The 25,000-nt window shown below is 36.8% G+C and overlaps 1 protein-coding gene across 30 annotated transcripts in view; it reads left to right on the forward strand.

Moving 5' to 3' along the window:
• LOC144979764 (transforming growth factor beta receptor type 3-like) overlaps positions 1–25,000 on the forward strand; it is a 93,576-nt gene that overhangs the window by 28,044 nt on the left and 40,532 nt on the right. For all 30 annotated transcript variants that reach the window (XM_078926822.1, XM_078926804.1, XM_078926826.1 and 27 more), the window contains exon 3: positions 20,978–21,310. In XM_078926822.1, the coding sequence (XP_078782948.1) occupies positions 20,978–21,310 (333 nt within the window). The remainder of the gene's footprint in view (positions 1–20,977; positions 21,311–25,000) is intronic.

Below are 25,000 nucleotides of genomic sequence, written 5' to 3' on the forward strand. Positions count from 1 at the left end.
ACTCATTTCATACTTAAGTACGCTGAGAAAATGTGAGTAAAGAGCCTTTTCCAAGGACTGAAATATTCACCGCTCAGTGCAATAGACACCTAGATAACCACGCCTCGCGGACAGTCGTCATAATGTAAACAATGGCAGTGATTGGGCAACATCTCGAACTACACAGGTTTTACTATCGATGACACGTGTATAAATAAAATACCCACTGTTCTACCGCTTGATGAATGAAACCAACACATAAACAATGTGTAAACTTAAACATTTATCACATGATCGAGAAAATCGTGTGATAACTCGTCACCCATCTGGCGGTGTAATAACAATGATCAGAGGTCGATTTCATTCACGTTATTGTTTATAAACAAACAGCTATGCTTGTCCGAGCACGTGTGAAGGTGTGCCACAAATTTTGTTTACACTTTTGGAATGACAATCGCTCTTTTTATTCAAGCATATTAATCTCACCTAATTGTCGTACTTTGGATTAAATATTCCGGGTTTTTTTTCGGTGTCTTGTTAGTAGCCATGACATGATCCTGTTGAGCGATGCTACATTTTTTTTCTCAGAGATAAAGCGTTGGTAACGACCAGGTACTCATTTCATACTTAAGTACGCTGAGAAAATGTGAGTAAAGAGCCTTTTCCAAGGACTGAAATATTCACCGCTCAGTGCAATAGACACCTAGATAACCACGCCTCGCGGACAGTCGTCATAATGTAAACAATGGCAGTGATTGGGCAACATCTCGAACTACACAGGTTTTACTTTCGATGACACGTGTATAAATAAAATACCCACTGCTCTACCGCTTGATGAATGAAACCAACACAGAAACAATGTGTAAACTTATAAACATTTACCACATGATCGAGAAAATCGTGTGATAACTCGTCACCCATCTGGCGGTGTAATAACAATGATCAGAGGTCGATTTCATTCACGTTATTGTTTATAAACAAACAGCTATGCTTGTCCGAGCACGTGTGAAGGTGTGCCACAAATCCCATGTTTTGATTGGTCAAAAATCTACTGGTTAATTGTCTGAATGACTACTACATTATGACTGGCTGTGTAAGATGAAGTCGAGAGTCCTCACAAAAAGTCATTATTGACCGGCCACCAACATTTGTGATATATATAGATAGTATGCGCTCGGCTAAGAAGCTCTTAACATTGCCATCCGGAAGTATAACGGACCAACACACAAAACTGTGTGTATTCATGAACGTTTATAATTTATAGTCAGGTTAATACAGTTCAGTGAGCATTACTCATAAACGCGGATGGCAAAAAACAATAACAAAGACCTGATTGACGTCATCTTCGAACTATCTGTATATAATCTCTCTCTCTCTCTCTCTCTCTCTCTCTCTCTCTCTCTCTCTCTCTCTCTCTCTCTCTCTCTCTCTCTCTCTATTATTTCGAGTTTTTATGCATTGCATATCTTCAGACGATAATCGCGTGTCAAGCGCATTACCTGCAATAGAAGCAATAGACAGTTGTATATATATATATATATATATATATATATATATATATATATATATATATATATATATATATATATATATATATATATATCCCTTTATTCTGACGTAATTTCTGTCATTTACGTAGGTATTGAACTCTCGACCTTTTGAACCTAGTAAAAAGCCCGCAATTTCGCGGGGCAAGAACTATTTTCATTCGAAACTGTACTCACCATCATTTAATGAGGGCAGATTGGTAAACAACGTTGTCTGTGTAATTAGGTATATCTTCGGTTGCTTTTTCTGTGTGGCCCAACATGAAGTGTAAGCCACTATAGCCTCTGACCCGTGACACAGCAACATACAGTTGTCCGTGTGTGAATACCGGTTGTGGTAAGAAAATCCCCACCTTGCTTAATGTCTGCCCCTGAGACTTGTTAATTGTCATTGCATATGACAATTGTACCGGAAACTGTCTTCTATTTAGAATAAATGGTAAGCCCGAATCCGTTGTTGTCGTCAGATTGATTCTAGGGATAAACACTATGTCGCCAGCTCTACTACCGGTAATTATCTTGGCTTCTAATACTTTTGAACCTAATTTAATTATTAACAAACGGGTGCCATTTAGGAGGCCTGATTTAGGATTTATATTTCTAAGCAGCATGACTGACGTGTTGGCTTTCAAATGTAATGCATGTGGAGGAAGTCCGGGAGATGTAAGTTCGTTCAAGAATTCAATCGGGTATAAGTTGATGTCAGAGTCACTTTGAATGGAATCAGCACTGCGGTAAATTTGTTCAGTTGATGAGGTCAACCTGGACAGATCGGCTGCATTTATTTTGTCAACATTTTCATGGGTTGTAGTCAAAATTGCTCTCTCTGATAGATAACGTTCATCCGCAATGTTCAGATTCAAATCATTGTATACAGCATTTATCAAGCATTCTGGGTCATTTTCAGGAAGGCATAGCGCTGTAGGTAATTTAACAGAATACTTTCCTATTTCGCTGAAAACCGGCTCTGTACCATTTCCGATGCGGAGAAGCCAATTTGCAAAACAGTTATTGTCATCAGTAACCCTCATGTTCTTGTTCAGGTGAAAAATGGTGACAAAATTCCAAATAATTGACTTGTTAAGTGTGACACTTAATATATCGGCTTCACTTCCTTTGTTAACAACAGGTAGAATTTGCCGAAAATCCCCTCCAAGTACAACCACTTTGCCCCAAAAGGTTTTGAACTGCCTGTTATGTCACAAAATGTCCTGCTCACACATTCAAACACACGCCTGTCCATCATAGGTGCTTCATCCCAAATTATGAGAGAACTACTCTTTAGTAACTTAGCTGTGTCTGATTGGCGACTGATGCTACAGGTGCTGTTATCCGTTATTGGAATTGGAATTTTGAACGTTGAAAATGCTGTTCTACCACCGTGCAATAATTCTGCAGCAATTCCAGATGATGCAACAGGTGTAGCTGAAAGTCCTCGACCTCTGATTTCTGCAAGCAGCGTGTTATATACATAGGTTTTGCCAGTTCCACCAGGGCCATCGATGAAGAAGACATTATTCACCCGGTCTTGTTCAGGTACGTCAATTGCTTCCAAAATGGCAGTAAATGCTAACTGTTGGTCATGATTCATCTTCATTTTTCGACTGTGAGCAATTTGTCGTTGCTCATTTGGATCCCATACTTGACAGGCAGTTGCGTATGATTCTGTAGGCTCAGGCAGTTGATAATCTTTTAATGATCTATTGTGAATCATAAGAAGCCTGTTAACGTCTTCAAGTGTCTTACTAACGCAAGCTTCAGCAGTCATACTTTCAACATGAGAATAATCTTCAGCTAGCTGGTCTTGAAAAGTATTCCATAAGGAAAAAGGATCTGTGGGGTTGCAAAAGATCAAAATCGTGACAAAAAGCTGTCGGAGTTGACTTGCTGAGGCAACAAATGCTGATTCTGCCATGCAGTTTATCCACTCATCATCGTCCTCCAATAAACCCATAGCAGACGCGGCCTGTCGAAAAGTATGGTGTAATGTTCCTACTTCTGATCTCTTTAGGTCTTCAAATGATTTTGCTCCCCTTACATGCTGCAGCAATAATCTAAGAAAGAAGCGCTCCCCTTCTGCTGGATGGGCGCTGTACATTCTACCGATTGCCAGGCGGTTTCTCTGTCTCTTCTTCCAAATGCACGTTCTACTATCCCACGTGTAATGTTCCGGCATATCAGTATACAGTAGAGTATTAGCCTCACGGTTTATTGCATTCTCCTTAAACCATGCTGTTAGTGTGGTGTCTTTCAGTCTCCTTACAGCTTTTTCCGCATGCCCTTCTCTGTAAGTTACAGACTGCTGGTTTTCCAAGTGCAAAGCTAAACGTTGGACTGCCGGGTATCGGTCTTGCATGTCAAATTGGAATAATCTCCAGCAAGATTCACTTGCTGAAACATAACGTGCATCAACAAATCTCCTAATTTCATCATCTTGTTCCCCTTGGAATTCTACCATGACTCTATCATGTCCTTTGTACACATACTTATACATGTATTTCACCGCTTTTATGCTGTTGCACACCTCAAGATTGATGTGTGCCATATATCTGCTGAGGAGATACGGGTTGTATGGGACAACCCATCTATTGTCAAGGGCAATTCCTCTTTTGAAGATTGATTTTCCATCATTACGTCTCTGATACAGGGGATAAGTGAAGTCATTTGTATGTGTCGTCTCACTGAATGATTTTGGAAATCTCTTGGAACACTTGCCATCTTTCATGCATGGACTGTTGGGATTGGCCAGGCCACAGGGACCATGCATCATGTGTTTTGAAACTAAATTCTGTAATGTTTTGTTTTGTGGAATTTCTGCACACACCAACCTATCAATATCTTGAGTAGTTATGGGTTTGGCACTGCGATCAAGGATAATCAGGATGTGAGAATGTGGTAGGCCTCTCTTTTGAAATTCAATGACCTTCACATATGCTAAGACTTTGCCAAAAAGCTCTTTTTTAATTATCTCTTCCATCAATGCCCCTAATTTCATTTTAAAGACCCTTGCGACTAAATCTGGTCGGTCTGCAGCTGTTTGTCGTGAATGCAGTTCATTTGTTATCTCTGGCCAACATGGATTACAGGTCACAGTAAGGAATAAGTCTGGTTTACCATATCTGCGAACAATTGACATTGCATCTTGGTATAATTGGAGCATGTTTCTTGGACCCCCTGTGAATGAAGATGGTAAAACAATTTTGGTCCCTACTGTAGCTCCATGTGCGTCACCTCGATACACTGCATCCACCAGTCCCTGATACAATTCTGCTCGTAATGACTGTTGATTAAATCGAATGTATTGCAGGCGTTGCTCTTCAACTTTAGCATACTGATCAACACAATATTGTTGCAGGAGACGACCTCCGTGCAAGATTACATTAAAACTATCTCTCTCCATAAGTCGATAAGCATAAAATAATGATGGACTGACCTGACCGGTTCGCTTTCTGTTGAATTTAATGTTGGGCACCCAACCTTCTTCTCCTTTTGGAAAGAAGAGCACATAATGCAACGGATCAAAGTGAGGATGTGTTTCACTGATACGCATAATTGACTGTTGGTTTGGATGGTCATCTGATTTGCGGTATAATACAATATCCCTCCGGTTACTACAGTTGATAGGGTTATTTGGGAGTAAAACAGCAACTTCTGAAGCAGTCGGTAAATTATATCTACGGGATCTTTTGATGAATCTGCTCGCAGCACCATTCTAATATCCTTCCCTTGATCTCCAGCATCTTCAATAGCTGCAGCGGCATGCTTATATAATTCAACAAAGGGACTAACAGTAGCCATGATGGTAGATATAGTTGTCAAAATATCAGTCTTAAGACTTCTATTCCAAAAAAGCCTATTTTGAATTTCGTGTTCAGTGTCATAAATGTAAAGTTGGGCAAATTTTGGTCTATCATTATCACTGTTGGGTTGAATATGACCTATTCTATGGTAGACGGTACCACTAACTCGGAAACAGTATATCCCAGGAGGCAAGAAATCTTCGTGTACACCCAAGGAGGCGAATGCAAACATAGAATTGTAAGCACGGATGTGTTCTCGAAAATGCTTAGAATTTGTGTCGTTACCCGTGTAAAGACTCTTTATATTATCCGGAAGGGGTTGTAAAGGTGCCAGTGATACTTCCCCGTTGGCACAGCATAGCGAGGTTGATTCACCGTGCCATAGTTTTGCTGAACAAAAACGACAAACTTTGTTCATGCGTCCTGTGTTGTGTGGTGAGATAAGAGGTATTGTAGTTGTATCCTGTTCTTGATCTGCAGCTGATGTAATTTCCACTGTTTGAGCTACATTTTGTTGAGGAGCAGTTTCTGTATTATCAGTATTAGTAGTAGAAGTAGCGGAAGTAGTAGTCGTAGTAGTATTAGTAGATCTAGTACTGAATGCAAATTTTAATTGACGTGCTTGTCGTCGCTGCCATGCTTTATTTGGCATGATTTTGGTTTATCAGTCAGTAGATATCTATATCAATACGTCCCAAGTCTTTACTACGCTTTACTTGGGAGGCCTTCCGAAAGCCCCTACAAAGGGAAACAACTTTGATAATATATTCCCTCAACTAACCCAAAGAAAAAGTTCAACCTAGTACCTTTAATTAACCCCAATAGGAAAAACAAATACACTAGCACTTTAATAAGACTTATGACTAACCCTTATATAAAAAAAAATCCTCCGATCTCGAGCTAACCCTAATAGAAAAAATGATGACAAATTGAATAAATAAACGCCTGACAAAAGATCAAAGGTGAAAATACAAATTTAAAGAATACTGGGGATGGAGGAGCTTTCGCAATGTCTCCCCTTTACTTAACTTATGGAAAAACAAACACCCTAGCACCTTTAATAACACTTATGACTAACCTCTCGAGCTAACCCTAATAGAAAAAAACAACTCTCGGACTGCTTTGCACTACCTTTCAATACTTAACAAATCACAATGGCGGCCGAAAATCAAAACAATGGTCAAATAAGGAAATGTTAAACTTTCACAAATCTATCAAGGTTTGTTCTAGAGTTTTAAAATACTTCTATATAATGACAAACTGAATAAATAAATGCCTGACAAAATATCAACGGTGAAAATACAAATTTAAAGAACACTGGGGATGTAGGAGCTTTCGGAATGTCTCCCCTTTACTTAATTTATGGAAAAACAAACACCCTAGCACCTTAATAACACTTATGACTAACCTCTCGAGCTAACCCTAATAGAAAAAAAAAACAACTCTCGGACTGCAGGTTTGTTCTAGAGTTTTAAAAATACTTCTATATAATGACTAACTGAATAAATAAATGCCTGACAAAATATTCAACAGTGAAAATACAAATTTAAAGAATACTGGGGATGTAGGAGCTTTCGGAATGTCTCCCCTTTACTTAACTTATGGAAAAACAAACACCCTAGCACCTTTAATAACACTTATGACTAACCTCTCGAGCTAACCCTAATAGAAAAAAAACAACTCTCGGACTGCAGGTTTGTTCTAGAGTTTTAAAAATACTTCTATATAATGACTAACTGAATAAATAAATGCCTGACAAAATATCAACAGTGAAAATACAAATTTAAAGAATACTGGGGATGTAGGAGCTTTCGGAATGTCTCCCCTTTACTTAACTTATGGAAAAACAAACACCCTAGCACCTTTAATAACACTTATGACTAACCTCTCGAGCTAACCCTAATAGTAAAAAAGCATCAAAATGGCGACTGAAATCCGCTAAATCAACAACACAACGGAAGTAATAATAATACTTGATGTCATAAATAGATGACGCAAATTGACAACTTTTTACAGTGACAAAATTAGTTGATTTTGGGAGTCAAGTGTCGTCGTTGGTACATATTTTATGATATCTGTTTGACTCAACGAACTTTCAAACTGACTTTAAATTATAAAAGGAAATCAAGTTATCTGTTTATCTATCTGTAAACAATACATTTCTAATTTTCAAATCTTTCAGTAGAGTTGTGCGCCGTGTCAATTTTTTTATTGGCTCAAATAAGCACACTGTTCTCCACAATGCTATATTTTTTAAAGAAAGGATATATATATATATATATATATATATATATATAATATATATATATATATATATATATATATATATATATATATATATATATATATATATATATATATATATATATATCCCTTTATTCTGACGTAATTTCTGTCATTTACGTAGGTATTGAACTCTCGACCTTTTGAACCAAGGTCGCGTGACTTAACCCTTACATTTCCCTATTAAGATTTGCTTTTCAGGAGTGTTGTACATAGCAGCACTACTCGTGGTTTTATAACTGAAACTGATTTTTAAAATAATGTTGTCAAACTAGCACGGAATGATAGAAAAAAGACAATTTATTTATAGGCGATATGGGATTACAGCCAATAACTTAATTTTTCATTTATTTATTCATTTATTTATTTATATTTATTTGTGTCTATCTGCTCGTAAAGTATGACACATACTCGGACAGGCGACCCAGGTTAGGATTTTTGCTCTGAGCGGGAGCGGCGCATGGTTGATTTTTTAATTTTATTAAAAGCTCTTTACTCACATTCTGTCACCGTCCTCAGGTGTAAAACGAGTGTCTGGTCGTTGACAGTTTTATCTTAACAGTTTTATCTTTGTCGAAAATATGTAATGTCGCCGAACAGGCGTCATGTCTCGTCTGTCTTACGTATCTAGTTTTGCTGTAAGGTAAGAACTTCCTTTAAAGCGCGTTGAGCACGTAAGCGGATATTGTACTATGTACATGCTTTATTTATTTATTTATTTATTTATTTATTTATTTATTTATTTATTTATATTTATTTATTTATTTTTAACAGAAAACAAAATTCTTGGTGCGCCTACCGCCACGCGGCGCCACAATCAGCCATGTATATCCGTGTAACGTTTTCTACAAATAGCTAAAAATAGCCAAGCCTACCAACTCCCAATAATAAATAATAAATAGCGATGACACTGCGTGTTTCGCGTTGAAAATTTAATAGCCCGTACCTACCCTACCACCCACCACCAACCCAGTTGTGAGTAGTAGCTACAGCAGCAGCAGCAGCAGTAGTAGTAGTAGCAGTAGCAACGACAACAGCACATTGCATCGTCTGTCGACTTTGGAAAGATAATATTATTATTATTGTGCATATTTGGTTTGTTGTTTTTTGTTTGTACACGGGTGCAGGAAAAATCGGCCATCGGCTCACGGAGGCTACAGAAGCCCAGAACCCCGTCTTGTGAAACTAGCCCCATTTAAAAATCGTGCGTGCTGACGTGCACGTTTTAGCAGGTCTGATATAGTCGAACGCAATTAAAGGGCCTGATTTAATGTTGTTGTAATGGGTACTATAATTTTGCATCGGTTTGAGAGAGTTTTTTCCATTACGAGATATGCGGCTATGTGGTCTTGTGGTATGACACTCGCTTTCGGATCGGAAGCGTCCTGGGTTCGAGCCTCGCTCGGCGCATAGTTGAGTCCTTGAAAAAGGCTCTTTACTCACATTCTCTCCTCGTACTCTGGTGTAAAATGAGTACATGGTCGTTAACAGCTTTCTCTCTTTCTGAAAAAAGTGTAATATCGCCTAACAGTTGTCATGTTTCGTCCTACGTGTTAAGTGTTGTTGTTGGCCAGGGACCCCCCTGTAAAGCGCTTTGAGCACTTTTAGTGGATATTGCGTTATATAAATTTTCTTTTTAAAAAATATGCAAGAATGAGCTCATAAATATTTGGGTTATCGGACCTGCAAATCGATATTAAAATCAAAACAAAAACCTAGGCACGTCCATTTGTTGTTCTCACCACTCTCACAGTGGTGATTATCTTCGAAGCACGGGCAATGACAAGCAAGACCAGTAAAGGCGCCACGTGTGATACAAGAACCGTGTCACCCTCGAATTGAGAACATTTTTGTTTGTTTTCTTTGTTTGGTTTGTCTTTGTTTTATTATTTTTTTTAAAAATTACGTTTTATTTATTTCTTCGTTTTAATATTTTATTGTTGTCATTCTTGTTGTTATTTTTGTTATTGGTTAAAAAAAATTATCTTTCTTTCTTTCTTTCTTTCTTTATTTATTTATATTTATTTAGTTTGGCCATTTGGAGGTATTTTTTTCTCTTTTCTTTTGTTTTCTGTCTCTTTTTTATTTGCTTCATAATGTCTTTTTTGTGCACGGCTCTTTGCATTCTTTGTGTTAGGTATTCTATATATATTTGTTGTAAGCAAGTTCTTACACCATCACCATCTCACACTGAAATAGGATTTGTTTTTTCTCTTTTTGTATTGTATTGTTTTGTGTACTTTTTTAAATCCACAAAGTGACAAACAACATACATCGGTTTATTGACCTAAATTCTGCCATACTCTGGAGGGAAAAGAAAGAAGAAAAAAACGCTGTAAAAAGATATCCAGAAAACTCGTCCCTTCAAGAGAGTATCGATCGAGTAAATTGGCCCTCCTTTTGTCAACAACTCTCAAACCCGAGACTTCCTTGAAGGCTCAGGTTTGTGAGTTTTTGGCAAAATAATGGTTAATTCAATCGATCGATATTTGAAGGACGTTTTCTTGCCAAAATTTTTAAAAAATATTGTTTTTTGGTTTTTTTTTTTGCTTTGTTTTTTAAAATCAGAGAATGACAAATTCGGGTCAAGGACAGGACCATTCATAGCTACAACAAACAACATTGACACTTGGTGTCCTACTTACTGTGTTCACAATCCGTAGTGAATAATGAATAGGCCTGTCATTTATGTAGATTAATCGGTATTGTATACATATTTGAAACGTGTAGAAAGGCATACAAATCCACAGAAGAAGAACATTTTTTTTGTAGATTCTTGTTTTAGAATATTTGTTAAAATATCCGGTAAAAGTATGAAAAGTTACAATTGTTAAGATATAGAAATGTAATAATAGAAACGGACAGGTGCTCATTTTACACCTGGGAACGTTGAGAGAATGTGAGTGAAGAGTCTTTTCCAAGGATTCAACTTCTGGATGGGGTTCCTGACCTCCCATTGTGGACAGGGAGGCACTTCCAACTTGCTTTCTGTCTTTGTCTTGGAATGAGATTACTTGGTTTTGTCTAGGCCCTGGCCAGATACCCAAGCTGGGAGGGAAACAGTCAAATCTATAGTTATTTTTTGGGAGATGATATTTTTTGTATTGTAAATGATCTCTTGTGTTATGCACTTACTGTATTGCTTTGTGTATATATTAAGAAAGAGAGGAAGAGAGAGAGAGGGAGAGAGAGAGAGAGAGGGAGAGAGAGAGAGAGAGAGAGGGAGAGAGAGAGAGAGAGAGAGAGAGAATGGGTAGGAGTGAGGTGTCTGTTCAATGTTATAGTTATCATATAACGTTATGACAAGTGTAACTAAATGACAAATTGCCATATTTATGGACAATAAAGATCTATTATTATATTATTATTATTATTATTATTATTATTATTATTATTATTATTATTATTATTATTATTATTATTATTATTATTATATATGATTTGTAAACATTTGAGTGTATCCCCCTTAGTGGGGACCTGTGCTTATGTCCGGATGAGACGTTTAGGTGGTCTCAAACTGAGTACTTTGATAATGTGCTCTTGGAATCTACATCTGTTTCCTACTTGAACTAATTCCCCATTGTCTTACCTTTTCTTTGGTGCTTTAATTGTAGTTCTAGAACTTTTTACTATCCGATTTTCTTCCTTTATGAAGATATTAAAATCTGATATGATATGACCTTAATGTGTTGCAAGCGCCGTAAAGCCCTTAAATACAAAACAAAACAAGGACTCAACTTTGCGCCACACATAGCGGGATTCAAACCTGGGACCTACCGGTCCGAAGGCGATGTCATACAGTTGGATAACAAAGCCTCGTGGCCAATAATTCATGACATGCGTGACAGGGAGGCCAGTGTTATAGAGGAATAGAAACAGTGATTTATGCTATCGTTAAATATGTCCTCAGAGTCTCAAATATCCGACTTGATATAAAATTTATGCTCTCTAACATTTTAGAATTCCTGATGGGTTGCCAATCTCTGCATTAGTGGCCGATGGGAAAAAAAATGTGCGTTTCAAAAGAGTGGAAACGGTTTTATATATATATATATATATATATATATATATATATATATATATATATATATATATATATATATATATATATATATATATATATATATATATATATATATATATATATATTTGTTTAGTTATTTCTGAAATCTGAAATATGGTGTCGCGTATAAACCTGCGACAAAGCAACGAAAAAAATGGAAAGAAAAGAAAGAAAAAAGAGTTATCTACCATTCTGCCGTACTCTGGAAAAACCCATATTTAAACATTTAGCCAGAAAACTCGTCTTGGCAAAAACTCTCAAACCTGGAACTTCGCGAAGGATTGCTTGCTACCCTCAGGATAGGACGTTAGTCTATGGCAAAGCGGTCTTTTGCCAACAGCAACATTTAAGATTAGGACGAGACATGACACCTGCTATGCGATATTACATTTTTTTTCCCCGGTAGAGACAGCGCTGTTAACTGTTAAAATATTAATTTTACACCCGAGTGCGGTGAGGTAATGGGAGTAAAGAGCCTTATTCAAGGACTCAACTATGCGCCTACAGAGCGAGGCTCGAACCCAGGACCTTCCGATTCTAGGACGAGTGTCATACCACAAGACCACATAGCCACACGTAGCATGTAGTGAAGTAGTTAATATCAGTTTAGAAACATCAGGTGAAAGGGACACGGAAGGATATGTCAAGTAGATGAAAATAGTATGTAAATAGATCCATTTCCTTTCTCAACTCGACATGGAGGGCACTTAGCATGCTCGTAAAAGAGTTTTAATAATATTACTCTGATATCTCTTATGGCACCGGAATTCCCAACCGCCTACGACCTCCATGCGCGTGTGCACGACGGGCGTGCACGCACTCATCACCCACACTCACTGTGGAGACATGGAATGAAAGACGAACGCCAGCGAAATTCTAATGTGGTGAAATCTGCATAATACAATAATTCTTGTTATTTTTTTTTAGATCTGTTTATTCATCCATTCATCCATCCATCCATCCATCCTCCCGTCAATCCACCTCTCCAACTATTTATTTATCTATCTATCTATCTATCTATCTATCTATCTATCTATCTATCTATCTATCTATCTATCTATCTATCTATCTGTCTGTATGTCTGTCTGTCTGTCTGTCTGTCTGTCTGTCTGTCTGTCTGTCTGTCTGTCTGTCTGTCTGTCTGTCTGTCTGTCTGTCTGTCTGTCTGTCTGTCTGTCTGTCTGTCTGTCTGTCTGTCTGTCTGTCTGTCTGTCTGTCTGTCTATCTATCTATCTATCTATCTATCTATCTATCTATCTATCTATCTATCGTATCTTATTTTCCGGAAGGTAGTGGATGATTTAAACAATATTGTTGAAGTTGAATAAAATTACACTTAGAATATTTTATTTATATATATCTCCCTATGTGGTCTAGTGGTATACCACTCGCTTTCGGATCCGAAGGTCCTGGGTTCAAGCCTCGCTCGGCGCATAGTGGAGTCCTTGGAACTCTCATCGTTCGGGTGTACAATGAGTACCCGGCCGGTGTCTATGTAATAAAGAAAGCAATGTAATATCGCCTAACAGGCATCATGTCCAGTCCTACATGTTAAGTGTTGCTATTGGCCAGAGGGACCCCTCGTAAAGCGCTTTGAGCATGTTTTAGAAAATTGAGCTTAATATAGCGCAATATCCACTAAATGTGCTCAAAGCGCTTTACAAAGGCTCCCTGATCAAGAGCAACATTTAACATGTAGGACGGGACATGTTTGGCGATATTACAATTTTTCGGACAAAGACAACGCTGTTAACGGCCAGGTACTCATTTTACACCTGAGCACGGTGAGTGAATGTGAGTAAAGAGTCTTTTCCAAGGACTCAACTATGCGCCGAGCTCGAGGCTCGAACCCAGGACCTTCCGATCCGAAAGCGAGTGTCATACCACAAGACCACATAGCCGCATAATGGGTATTGCACTATATAAAAGCTCAATTTCTTTCTTCTATCTATCTATCTATCTATCTATCTATCTATCTATCTATCTGTCTGTCTGTCTGTCTGTCTATATCTATCTATCTATCTGTTCTCTCTCTGTCTATATCTATCTACCTTTGCAAAAGTCCGAGGTTTGAGAGTTTTTGACTAGATGAGTTATTTTAATCGATGGAGATTTGAAGGAAGAGTTTTCTGTTAAAATTATTGAATTATGTTTTGGTTTTGTTTTTGTTTTGTTTATTTTGGGTTGTTTGTTTTTTCCCCCCAGAATACTACCTTAGAATTTTTTACTTGGGTGTACAGTGGTAGGTACTGCAGTAGCGTTCCGTTTTACACTCTATGTTGTCATTGGTAGATTATGTTAGGAATCGAAAAGGTATTGTTTGTGTGTGTATGGGGGAAGGGGGTGGGGGTTGTTTTTCTATTTTTGTTTGTCGTTTTTAAAAAATTCGTTTGTTCGTTTTGTTTTGTATTTTAGTTTTAAACTCTTAAGAGGTAGATTGGGATTTCACGTTAACGTGGACACACTGGGTACGCTATCGTTTTCACGAGAGATAAATGACTGAAAAAATACACGATTGATTTTAAGAAACAACAACAAAAAAAAAGAAAAAAAAAAGAATCCCAATGAAACACCCCCAAAACAGCAAACAAAACAGGTGAAAAATGCATTTAAAGAAATAAGATACTGAAAATGATTTCAAAAAATAATACTAATCATCATCGTCATAATAATAATAATAATAATATAATAATGATAATAATAATAATAATAATAATAATAATAATAATAATAATAATAATAATAATAATAATAATAATAATAATAATAATAATAATAATAATAATAACAACAACAATAATAATAATAACAATAAGTGTGATGATGATGATGATGATGATGATGATGATGATGATGATGATGATGATGATGACAATACAAAAAGCAAAAGCCAAAATAAAAGAAAAGGATAACTCCACTCCCCCACCCCTACCATAAAAAAATGCGAACAAAATAATGGAAAATTCGGTCAAATCCGAATTCTTTGCATTCTCGTCCACTGTAACGGTGGGGCTGTTTTGAACTGTTACTGTTATCATCAGCTTAGATTAATTAGGTACTATCGCGTTATGAAAATACTGTAAGTATCCTGGGGTGTTTTTCCCTCTTCAATTTCTAACAAAGATGACGCGGGGAAAAGAATCTATTTAGTCTAATTAACGGAGATCCACTTGTTGTTTTTGTTGTTGTTTTTTCACCTTTAGATACCGTTGGGACGAATTGAAATGGGACTACTGTTAAAATATTGTAATTAGTTCAAACGGACGCAAGTGTATATGCAAGTTGACTAAGAAAAACAAATTACCAAACATGAAGCGATGTCTCAGTGTGTGTGTGTGTGTGTGTGTGTGTGTGTGTGTGTGTGTGTGTGTTGATGTGCGTTCAAGTTTATGTTTATGTGTGTGAATGCTTGTTTGCGGTCAGTGGACACCCACAAAAATCTGTCTGTCTATCCACCCATCCATCAATCTATCTGTTGATGCTATGCATTCTGCATTTAGTTAAATAAAAAAAAAAAGCTCATAACATCGGCCAACTTATCAACACACAAACCTATGGGTAACCTTAAGCGTTTGTAGTCTGATTGATATAATTTAGTGAGAACTACTAAGAACTGAGTAACGTTAATATCGTTCCTTATATCTATCTTATATGTATATATATATATATATATATATATATATATATATATATATATATAATATATATATATATATATATATATATATATATATATATGTATGTATATATCTTATATCTTATATCTTCCTTATATCCATCCATCCTTCTCGTCCTCTTCTTCTTCTTCTTCTTCATCATCATCATCTATTACTCAATCACGTTTCTCATATCCACCACCATGACACTCTCTCCCACCCAGTGACAGGAATGGTGAAAAGAAAAAGAAAAAAAAAACATACCTACAATAAAACCTATGAGCATGAGTACCCCCCCCCCCCCCCCCCCCCCCCCCCCCCCCAACCCTAGATATAAGTTTGGAGAGAACAAATAATGAGAGAGAAAAAATTCTTTTCTGTCAAAGGTCAGCAACATTTATTTTGGGACACCCTGCTCGTTCTCCCGGCAGCGGGTGTGAAGTTGTGTGAACCAATGTGAACCTCCGCTGAATACCGGCCCCATTGAAAATTGCTAAGAGGCGATCGTTTGGCATTCAAGTGCTTTTTGATTCACTTCATAAAGGACTCTACTACATACTTATATAAATATAAAGAAGTGTCGCTAAAAAAAAAAAAAGAAAAACGAAAAAAAAAAAAAAAAAAGGAAAAATTAAAAAGGTGAATAAAATTGTAAATAAATAATTTTAAAAAGAAAACAAAACAAAACAGAAAATTAAAATGGCTCGTTTTTCTTTAACCCTTTAACGTCGATGCTGATTTTTTAAGAATCATAAATAAAATCATAAAATGAAAAAGCTTCAATTTAATTCCCAGATATATGGTGATGTGGACGTTTTGGGTTTCCCCTTTGTCAAATTGAAATAAAGAATAAATTGAAGCCATTTATTCCATTTTAAGATTTTTATTTATTTTTTGAGCTTCAAACACCACCATCATTTGGTACTCGAGTCATAATTTCTCACATTCTTGTCGACTGGCGCGTTCTTCCATGGAATTCATGTTTGGGAGTTTTAGTCTAGATGAGGTCATTATATAGTTTTAATCAATCGGTATTTAAAGGTCGAATTTTTGGGCCAAAATCTGAAAATATGTTGTTGTTTTGTTTGTTTGTTTTTGTTGTTGTTGTTTTGGTTTTTTTTTTCGCTTGTTTTGTTTCGTTGGGGTTTTTTTTGTTTTGTTATTTTTTGTTTGTTTTAGTTTTCATGTTTGTTTATCTCTTTGGTTGTTTTGTTTATCAGAGTCCAGCTCAATAATTATTTTTTGCAAAGTGTTAGCCTAGTGTCGTTATTTTGTAGTCGAGTGGTATTACACTCAGTTGGACCTGTAGGTCCCACGTTTTAGTTCCGCTGCGGGAGGCGCAAATCTGAGTCCGTTGAAAACGCTCTTTAAGCTTTACTCGACATGTCCGACATTTCTTGGTTCATATATATATATATATATATATATATATATATATATATATATATATATATACACACACACACACAAGAACGGAAAAGAAGAAAACACGAACCAAAAAGAAACAAAGCGCACAAAAAAACCGAACAATTATATGACCCGATTCCAAGGATTTACCGTGCCCAATGCGTATCACAAAGTTTTATGTATTTCTCCCAGCAGGCCGAGTGGAACCATATTTCCATTCTATACAGTACCAGTTGTCTGTTAGGCGTCTTTTTTTTTGTACTAACTTTCTTGCAATACCAGTTATCTCGTATATCCGGGTCGTACTCATACCCGAGTCGAATGGGGATAGTGTTTGTTACGTCCTAACCTAAGAACGTTACAAATAAACCATGATTTTCCACGATCACCGCTACCCATCCGGCCACTAACACGACTGACGTCGCTTGGCTTTTATGACACAAGGCGAACCTCCGTAGCGCTGAGCTTCCGAGTCCCACTGAAAAGAGAGACAGGCAAAAAATACCCCCCCCCCCCCCCCCCCCATATAAGAAAAAAAAACCCCAACAAATTAAACAAACAAACAAAAAACACCCCAAAACGTTATCACTAGGAAAAGCATTTACAGTTACAACGATTCGATTGAGTACCAGCTGAAATCGATCACGTAGCTACGCTGTATTATCTTTTTATTATGCTGCTTGCTATCTTCGTGAAAAACTTTGTAAGATGGTGTGTCCTGATAGATTTAAGTGGAAACCCCGCTTTGAAAGGGTTAAGCAGCGGTGGTGGTTGGAGAGGCATTGATTGAACGCCGCTGTTCTGTGTCTAGAATTCAATATCATTGATAATACGTTGTCTTTGGTATGAATATTTATAGGGAAATAATACCGCTTGGCGATCTCAGCCGTTTAAGGACAGTTTTATTTTAGGAAGAAAAGAAGAATAAAAATATTTTGGCTGAAAAAAAAAAATCATTTTGTCCAGAAACGACGTGTACTAATTTGCAGGCCTGATAATCCAAATTGTTTTGGGCTCATTGTTGTAATGGAAATATGTACTCTCACACCAGCGCAAAATACTGCCCATTACATGAGTGTTAAATCAAGCCCTAACTAATTGCGCTCGGATATCAGACCTGCAAATATGTGCACGTCGGCCAGAAAGCATTTATCTTCTTCATTTATCGATGGAATTTTGTGTGGCTCAGTGGTTAGGTGTGTCTCGTCTTGTTACAAATGTCAAGCAATGTTGTTATTGGTCAGTGGATTTATGAGTGACAGTGATCGTGGAAAATTCTAGTCCCGACATACTTCTGTCCTTGGATAAGATACTTTCCACACATTACCCCACTCGACTCAGGTGTGAATGAGTACCTGGCTATAAGTAGTGACGGATATCGGTAGAGTGCTCATAAGTACAAAAATGACGCCTCAAACTCAAAGACGACACACGACGCTCACTGTATGAAATGGAAATATTGTTCCATATGGCCTGCTAAGGTAATAAATGATAAACATAAATGAATCGCATTGCGCATGGCAAACCCGTGGAAATACGATACGCTATATAAATGCTCGTAGTATTAATATATTGTCTAGTTTGGAACAAATAATTTATTTCTTTCTTCATGGTGCATATAATCAATGGTAGATCTATCTGCCATGTAAACAAATGAATGTTGTAGATGATGGTGTGGTCTATCTATCTACTCACGTCACACAAGATATGACGTTGATTTTGAGGTTAAAAACGTCTATCTACTCACGTCACACAAGATATGACTTTGATTTTGAGGCTAAAAACGTCTATTTACTCACGTCACACAAGATATGACTTTGATTTTGAGGCTAAAAACGTCTATTTACTCACGTCACACAAGATATGACTTTGATTTTGAGGCTAAAAACGTCTATCTACTCACGTCACACAAGATATGACTTTGATTTTGAGGCTAAAACGTCTATCTACTCACGTCACACAAGATATGACTTTGATTTTGAGGCTAAAAACGTCTATTTATTCACGTCACACAAGATATGACTGATTTTAAGGCTAAAAACGTCTATCTACTCACGTCACACAAGATATGACTTTGATTTTGAGGCTAAAAACGTCTATTTACTCACGTCACACAAGATATGACTGATTTTAAGGCTAAAAACGTCTATCTACTCACGTCACACAAGATATGACTTTGATTTTGAGGCTTAAAACGTCTATCTACACTTTAAATGAGAAATTGGAGAGCACATTATTATTATTATTATTCACTCGATCAATACAAATTAAATGTCTGCGAACCGTGCGGAAGGCTGGTCTGTTTTCCCCATTGCTATTATTATTATTATTATTATTATTATTATTATTATTATTATTATTATTATTATTATTATTATTATTATTATTATTATTATTATTATTATTGGTGTGAGAAAGGGGGTGTCTTTCTTTATAATTTATTGATTTATATATTGGTTGATTTTAAAAACCCATTTATTTATTTATTTAGTTCCTCTTAAATTTTTTGGGTTGTTTTGTGGTCTAGTGATGTGACACTCGACTTCTGAACTATAGGTTGAGGGTTCGAGTCCCTCAGTGGGACGAATTGCCGCAAAGTCGACTGCGTCGAAAAGGATTTTATCCGCATTTTCTCACCATACTCAGTTGTAAAATAAGTGCATGACCTTTAACGACGTTGTGTCCCCCCCCCCCCCCCATCTCTCTCTCTCTCTCTCTCTCTCTCTCTCTCTCTCTCTCTCTCTCTCTCTTTCTCTCTTTCTCTCTCAAGTTGCGAAGTTTAATCTTGCCGCTTTCGTTCGATCGCTACTTCTTTCATCATCTCTCTGTTGTTTGTCACGATTAGCTAGTTGTTTAGGGCGTTTGCTATAGTTGACTTCGAAATATGCAGTGCATCTGGCATGATTAATATGAGTTAAGAGTTGGATGAAATTTAATGTTGCATCGTGATTTCTCTCCACAGTGTCAGTTAAATTTCCCTAATCTGTTCAAGACTTTAGAGGTCCGTTTTCCTCCTCTTGGGCGACTGACAACGCATTCAGATAATCCCCTCCTAACAATGGAATAAACGATTGACCGCTTTGTTCCCAGTTGCTCTGCAAGAAAATCTTCGCCGCGGTCGAAGCATCTCAACAACCTTATCTTGTCTTCATCATTTTTTTTTCTTTCTCTTTTTGATAACTTTGGCGAGGCATCGTTGATATTTTGATGAGATAGATAACGAATCTTCGGATTGAATGTTTTCCATGATTCCTGTTGCAACGTTATTGTTTATTTAACGAGAGTAACGTCCCTTTGAAAGCAAAATCTCTTCGCTCTTAAGATCGCTTCCATACTCTGTTTTGCTTTCAATCCATACTCTGTTATGATATGCTTTCATAGAGCCGAAATTTCATTTGGATATGCCGAATGTATATTGCAACTTGCCGAATTTTGACTGGACAATGTTTGAATTTGGATTAAACTTACGTCATATTTACTATAGTGTCGAATTTGGTTCGGAAAGTTGGATTTGGTCTGGAAATTGCTATATTTGGTCTGGGAATGTTGAATTTGGTTTGGAAAATTTTTACATTTTCTCGGGAGAAGGTATAGCGCCTTACAGATTACATACTGCATAATGTTAGCCCTTATAACCTCTTGTTAAGCACCAAGGGTACTTCGAGTAGATAGCGGGTGGTTGGATGGGAGCATCACCCTTGAATCATATACCTATGATGTTCGCATGGGTGTACGATCCGGTAGTGATGTCGTTTCTTCTTCTCTTTACTAGCCTATCCTGCTTCTTTGGTTTGTGATTGTATTTTTGACAGGGGATATTTTTTTTCCTGTAAATCTTCTGCCTGTTTGTTCTTGGTTATTTATAATTTAGCTTATGATATCTTTAGGTTATGATTTTGATTTACATTTGTACTATTTTTTGTTAGATTGCTTGTTTTTTTGTTTCAGCGGTCTCTCATATAACCTCAAATGTGTTGGAAGAGACCTAAAGCAACAAACAAACAAACAAAACTTCGAGTAGATGTTGCATTATATAAAAATTCAATTTGAAATATACACTAATATCTAACAGAATGCATGTCCTGTTCTTCTTGCTCTTTTGTTGCCGTTGGCTTCAAAGCACTTGTAAAGATCTTTGCGCACATTGAGTGATTATTGCTACATTATATAAATAAAAACTCACTTTTTTCTGACGATATTATTTATTACGATTTTCTCTCTTTCTCCACCCTCTTATTCCAGAATTAACCACGTCCACGCAATGCAGCGGGACCTCCTCCCACCGTCCAGTCTCCGACTACGTGTGGGCCTACAAGACCCGGCTACAGCCGGGGAAGAGTTGTGACACCAACCTTACCTCCGAGTCCGGGGAAGAAGTTCACTTGATCGTTGTCAACCTGCCATCATCGTCATCATCGAGTCATCCAAGTAGCAGCAGTAGTAGTAGTAGCAGCAATAGCGGGTATCATCTTCATCTTCACCATCATCATCGAAATGGGGAGACGGGTGGAGGGAGACGGACGGTTCGTCTGACGGTACTTTCCAGACACAAGGGGACTCAATTACAATATCAAGGTATGGAACTCAATTAAGCCATTTTCTGCCGTACTTCGGAAAAAACTCGCATTAAAGAATTTGGCCAAAAACTCGTCCTTCAAAGATCGATCGATTTAAATGACCCCTTCCCTTTTTTTAAGGAAGACCGCGAGGTCCCAGGTTTGAGAGCGTTTTCTGATATGAGGGTATTTGAAATCGGTCGATATTTGGAGGACGAGTTTTCTGGCCAAAGTTTTAAATACGCGTCTTTCCCAAGTATGTAGGTTTATTATTTATTTTATTGTTTGTGTGTGTTATTCACTCCCTTGTTCCCCCTGTATCAGTTTTCCAATTGATTTTCGTCTTTGTCTTGGAATGAGAGTACTAAGTTTTGTCCTGACCCTGGCCGGAGTCCTTGACTGGGAGGGAAACAGTTGAATGTATAGTTATAGTTTTGGGAGATGATATTTTTCCCTTGTAAATCATCTCTCTGTTATGTACTGTTATTTTTTAATTTTTAACATATGATTTGTTAACATTTGAGTGTATTGCTTTCAGTGGGATCTTGTGCTGATGTCTGGGTGTAACATTTAGATGATCTCAAACTAAGTACACTGTCAGAGTGCTCTTGGAATCTACATCTGTCCCCTATTTGTACCATTCACCTCTGTCTTACTTTTTCCTCAAGTCCTTTTAATTGTACACCAGAATGTTTTTAACTATCCAATTTTCATCCTTTTTATCGGAGTTTATATGCCCTAAATGTGTTGCAAGCGCCGTAAAACCCTTTAAAAAAACAACTTAAAAAACAACAAATACAAAACAAAACAAACTCCCTTGTTAACTTGGGCATTTATCCATATGCTCGTGTTATTAGCAGACCATCAGACAGACAGACAGACAGACAGATGGATAGATAGATAGATAGATAGATATATAGATAGTAAGATAGATAGATAGACAGACAGACAGATAGACAGACGGATAAATAAATAAGAATATAGATAAATGGATAGATAGATTGATATAAGATAAATGGTTAGTTTGATATATACATAGATATATAGGTAGATACATAGATTGATAAGAATGCTATAGAGAGAAAGAGAGGTGAAAGATATACAGAAAGATAGGTAGATAGATAGATATGTAGGTAGACAGAATGATATAGGTTAAGAGACAGACATCGAGGATGAGAGTAGAAGCAGTAGAGGGGTTAGTCCCGTGACCATTGAGTACATACACTAGATAAACGACAAGTCCTATTATTATGAATAATGAATATTTACTTCATTGACTCTATTACGGAAGAGGCGAAAATCAATAAAATAATATTATAGATGCTGTACGTACTAGTAGACCAACTGAATTGACTTGTGCATTGTAAAGTATATCGTGTGTGTGTGTGTGTGTGTAAGTGTGTGTGTGTGTAAGTGTGTGTGTGTGTAAGTGTGTGTGTTTGAGGGAGGGGGGGGGGGGGCAGCGAGGGTTGAAAGGGGGGCTAAGATAGATGCATGGGTAGAGATAGGGGAATGGGGTGAGAGAGAGAGAGAGAGAGAGAGAGAGAGAGAGAGAGAGAGAGAGAGAGAGAGAGAGAGAGAGAGAGAGAGAGAAGGATAACGAGGAATAGAGGGATGGGGGAGGGGGATAGTTCAGTATATCACTGTTATATTTTTTTTTTTTAAGAAAGAAAAAAAAAAGTTAATCTTTGAGCATTTATATCGAGCAATCATTATCCACTAACAAGGTTCAAAGCGCTTTACAAGGGTCCCCTGTTCAACTGCAGACTTAACATTAACAACGAGACATGACGCCTGTAAGACGATATTGCAGAGTTTTATTTTTCTTCTTTTTTACAATGTAGATACAACGTTGTTAAAGGCGAGGTACTCATTTTAACATGATAACGGCGAGTGAATGTGAGTACAGACCCTCTTCCAAGAACTGTACTGTGTGCTGCTCATGGCGGTACTGAGATTGTCATACCACAAGAATACACATATCTTAGGGAACAACCTCATACAGAAACACTAATTAATTATATTAGTAGCTCATTAAAATATATCATTCCTTATTTTATCAGAACACCAATGAGAAAATCGGACACTTGACTTTTTTGCGTTTCTTATTTTTGTCAACACGTTTTAAGCGTGCTTTATTGTATAACGAATAGCATATTGAGATTTTGAGATATATATATATATATATATATATATATATATATATATATATATATATATATATATATATATATATATATATATATATATATATATATATAGAGAGAGAGAGAGAGAGAGAGAGAGAGAGAGAGGGGGGGGGTATTTAACCCATGTCAGGCCACTTTTCTAGAATGGTCGTAGGTCCCGTGCTCTAGTATTAATGGTAGCGGTGCAAATCTGAATCTCTGCTCATATTTTCGCACCATCGTCGTCACCATCGTAATTGTTATCATCGTCATCGTTATCATCATCTTCATCGTCGTTGTTATTATTATTATTATTATTATTATTATTATTATTATTATTATTATTATTATTATTATTATTATTATTATTATTATTATTATTATTATTATTGTTGTTGTTGTTGTTGCTGTTATCATTATTAATTTTAACTACCATCCGAATCTTGGCAAGAGAACAACATACCACCCATGGCATTGCGATGGATGGTTGGTAATACATTATGACTGCTACCTTTGGGTTCACCAATTTATTATCTCGTTCGCAGCGAGATTGAATTACTCCCCAAGTCATATTTCATCTCATTGTTATATTATGCCTGGTTATAACTGCAGACTTAACCATTTTCACCGAGCGAGCAGTACTCCCCTCTCCCCATAATTTAACTGTTATACAGGTCAATATCCACTTGATGCGCTTAATGCCCCTTTCAATGTGTCCCAAGCTGCCGGACGGTTTCATTAGATTGGGTAGATTTTCACAACAATGTATTGTAAACCAGTAGAGATTGAGCAGATTGTCACAATAATGTAGTGTAAACCGTTAGAGATTGGGTAGATTGCCATAACAATGTATTGTAAGCCATTAGAGATTTGGTAGATTGTCACAATTTAGTGTAAACCATTAGATATTGGATAGATTGTCACAACAATGTAGTGTAAACCATTAGAGATTGGGTAGATTGCAATAACACTATTGTGTAAACCATTAGAGATTGGGTAGATTGTCACAATAATGTAGTGTAAGCCATTAGAGATTTGGTGGATTGCCATAACAATGTAGTGTAAACCATTAGAGATTGGGTAGATTGCCACAATAATGTAGTGTAAGCCATTAGAGATTTGGTGGATTGCCATAACAATGTAGTGTAATCCATTAGAGATTGGGTAGATTGTCACAATATTGTAGTGTAAGCCATTAGAGATTGGGTAGATTGTCACAATAATGTAGTGTAAGCCATTAGAGATTGGATAGATTGTCACAATAATGTAGTGTAAACCATTAGAGATTGGATAGATTGTCACAATAATGTAGTGTAAACCATTAGAGATTGGGTAGATTGTCACAATAATGTAGTGTAAACCATTAGAGATTGGGTAGATTGTCACAATAATGTAGTGTAAACCATTAGAGATTGGGTAGATTGTCACAATAATGTAGTGTAAACCATTAGAGATTGGATAGATTGTCACAATAATGTAGTGTAAACCATTAGAGATTGGGTAGATTGTCACAATAATGTAGTGTAAGCCATTAGAGATTG

Source organism: Berghia stephanieae, chromosome 9 (assembly GCF_034508935.2).
Source record: "Berghia stephanieae isolate SIO BIC M18660-M18661 chromosome 9, UCSD_Bste_1.3, whole genome shotgun sequence".
Taxonomy (NCBI): Eukaryota; Metazoa; Mollusca; class Gastropoda; order Nudibranchia; family Aeolidiidae; genus Berghia; species Berghia stephanieae.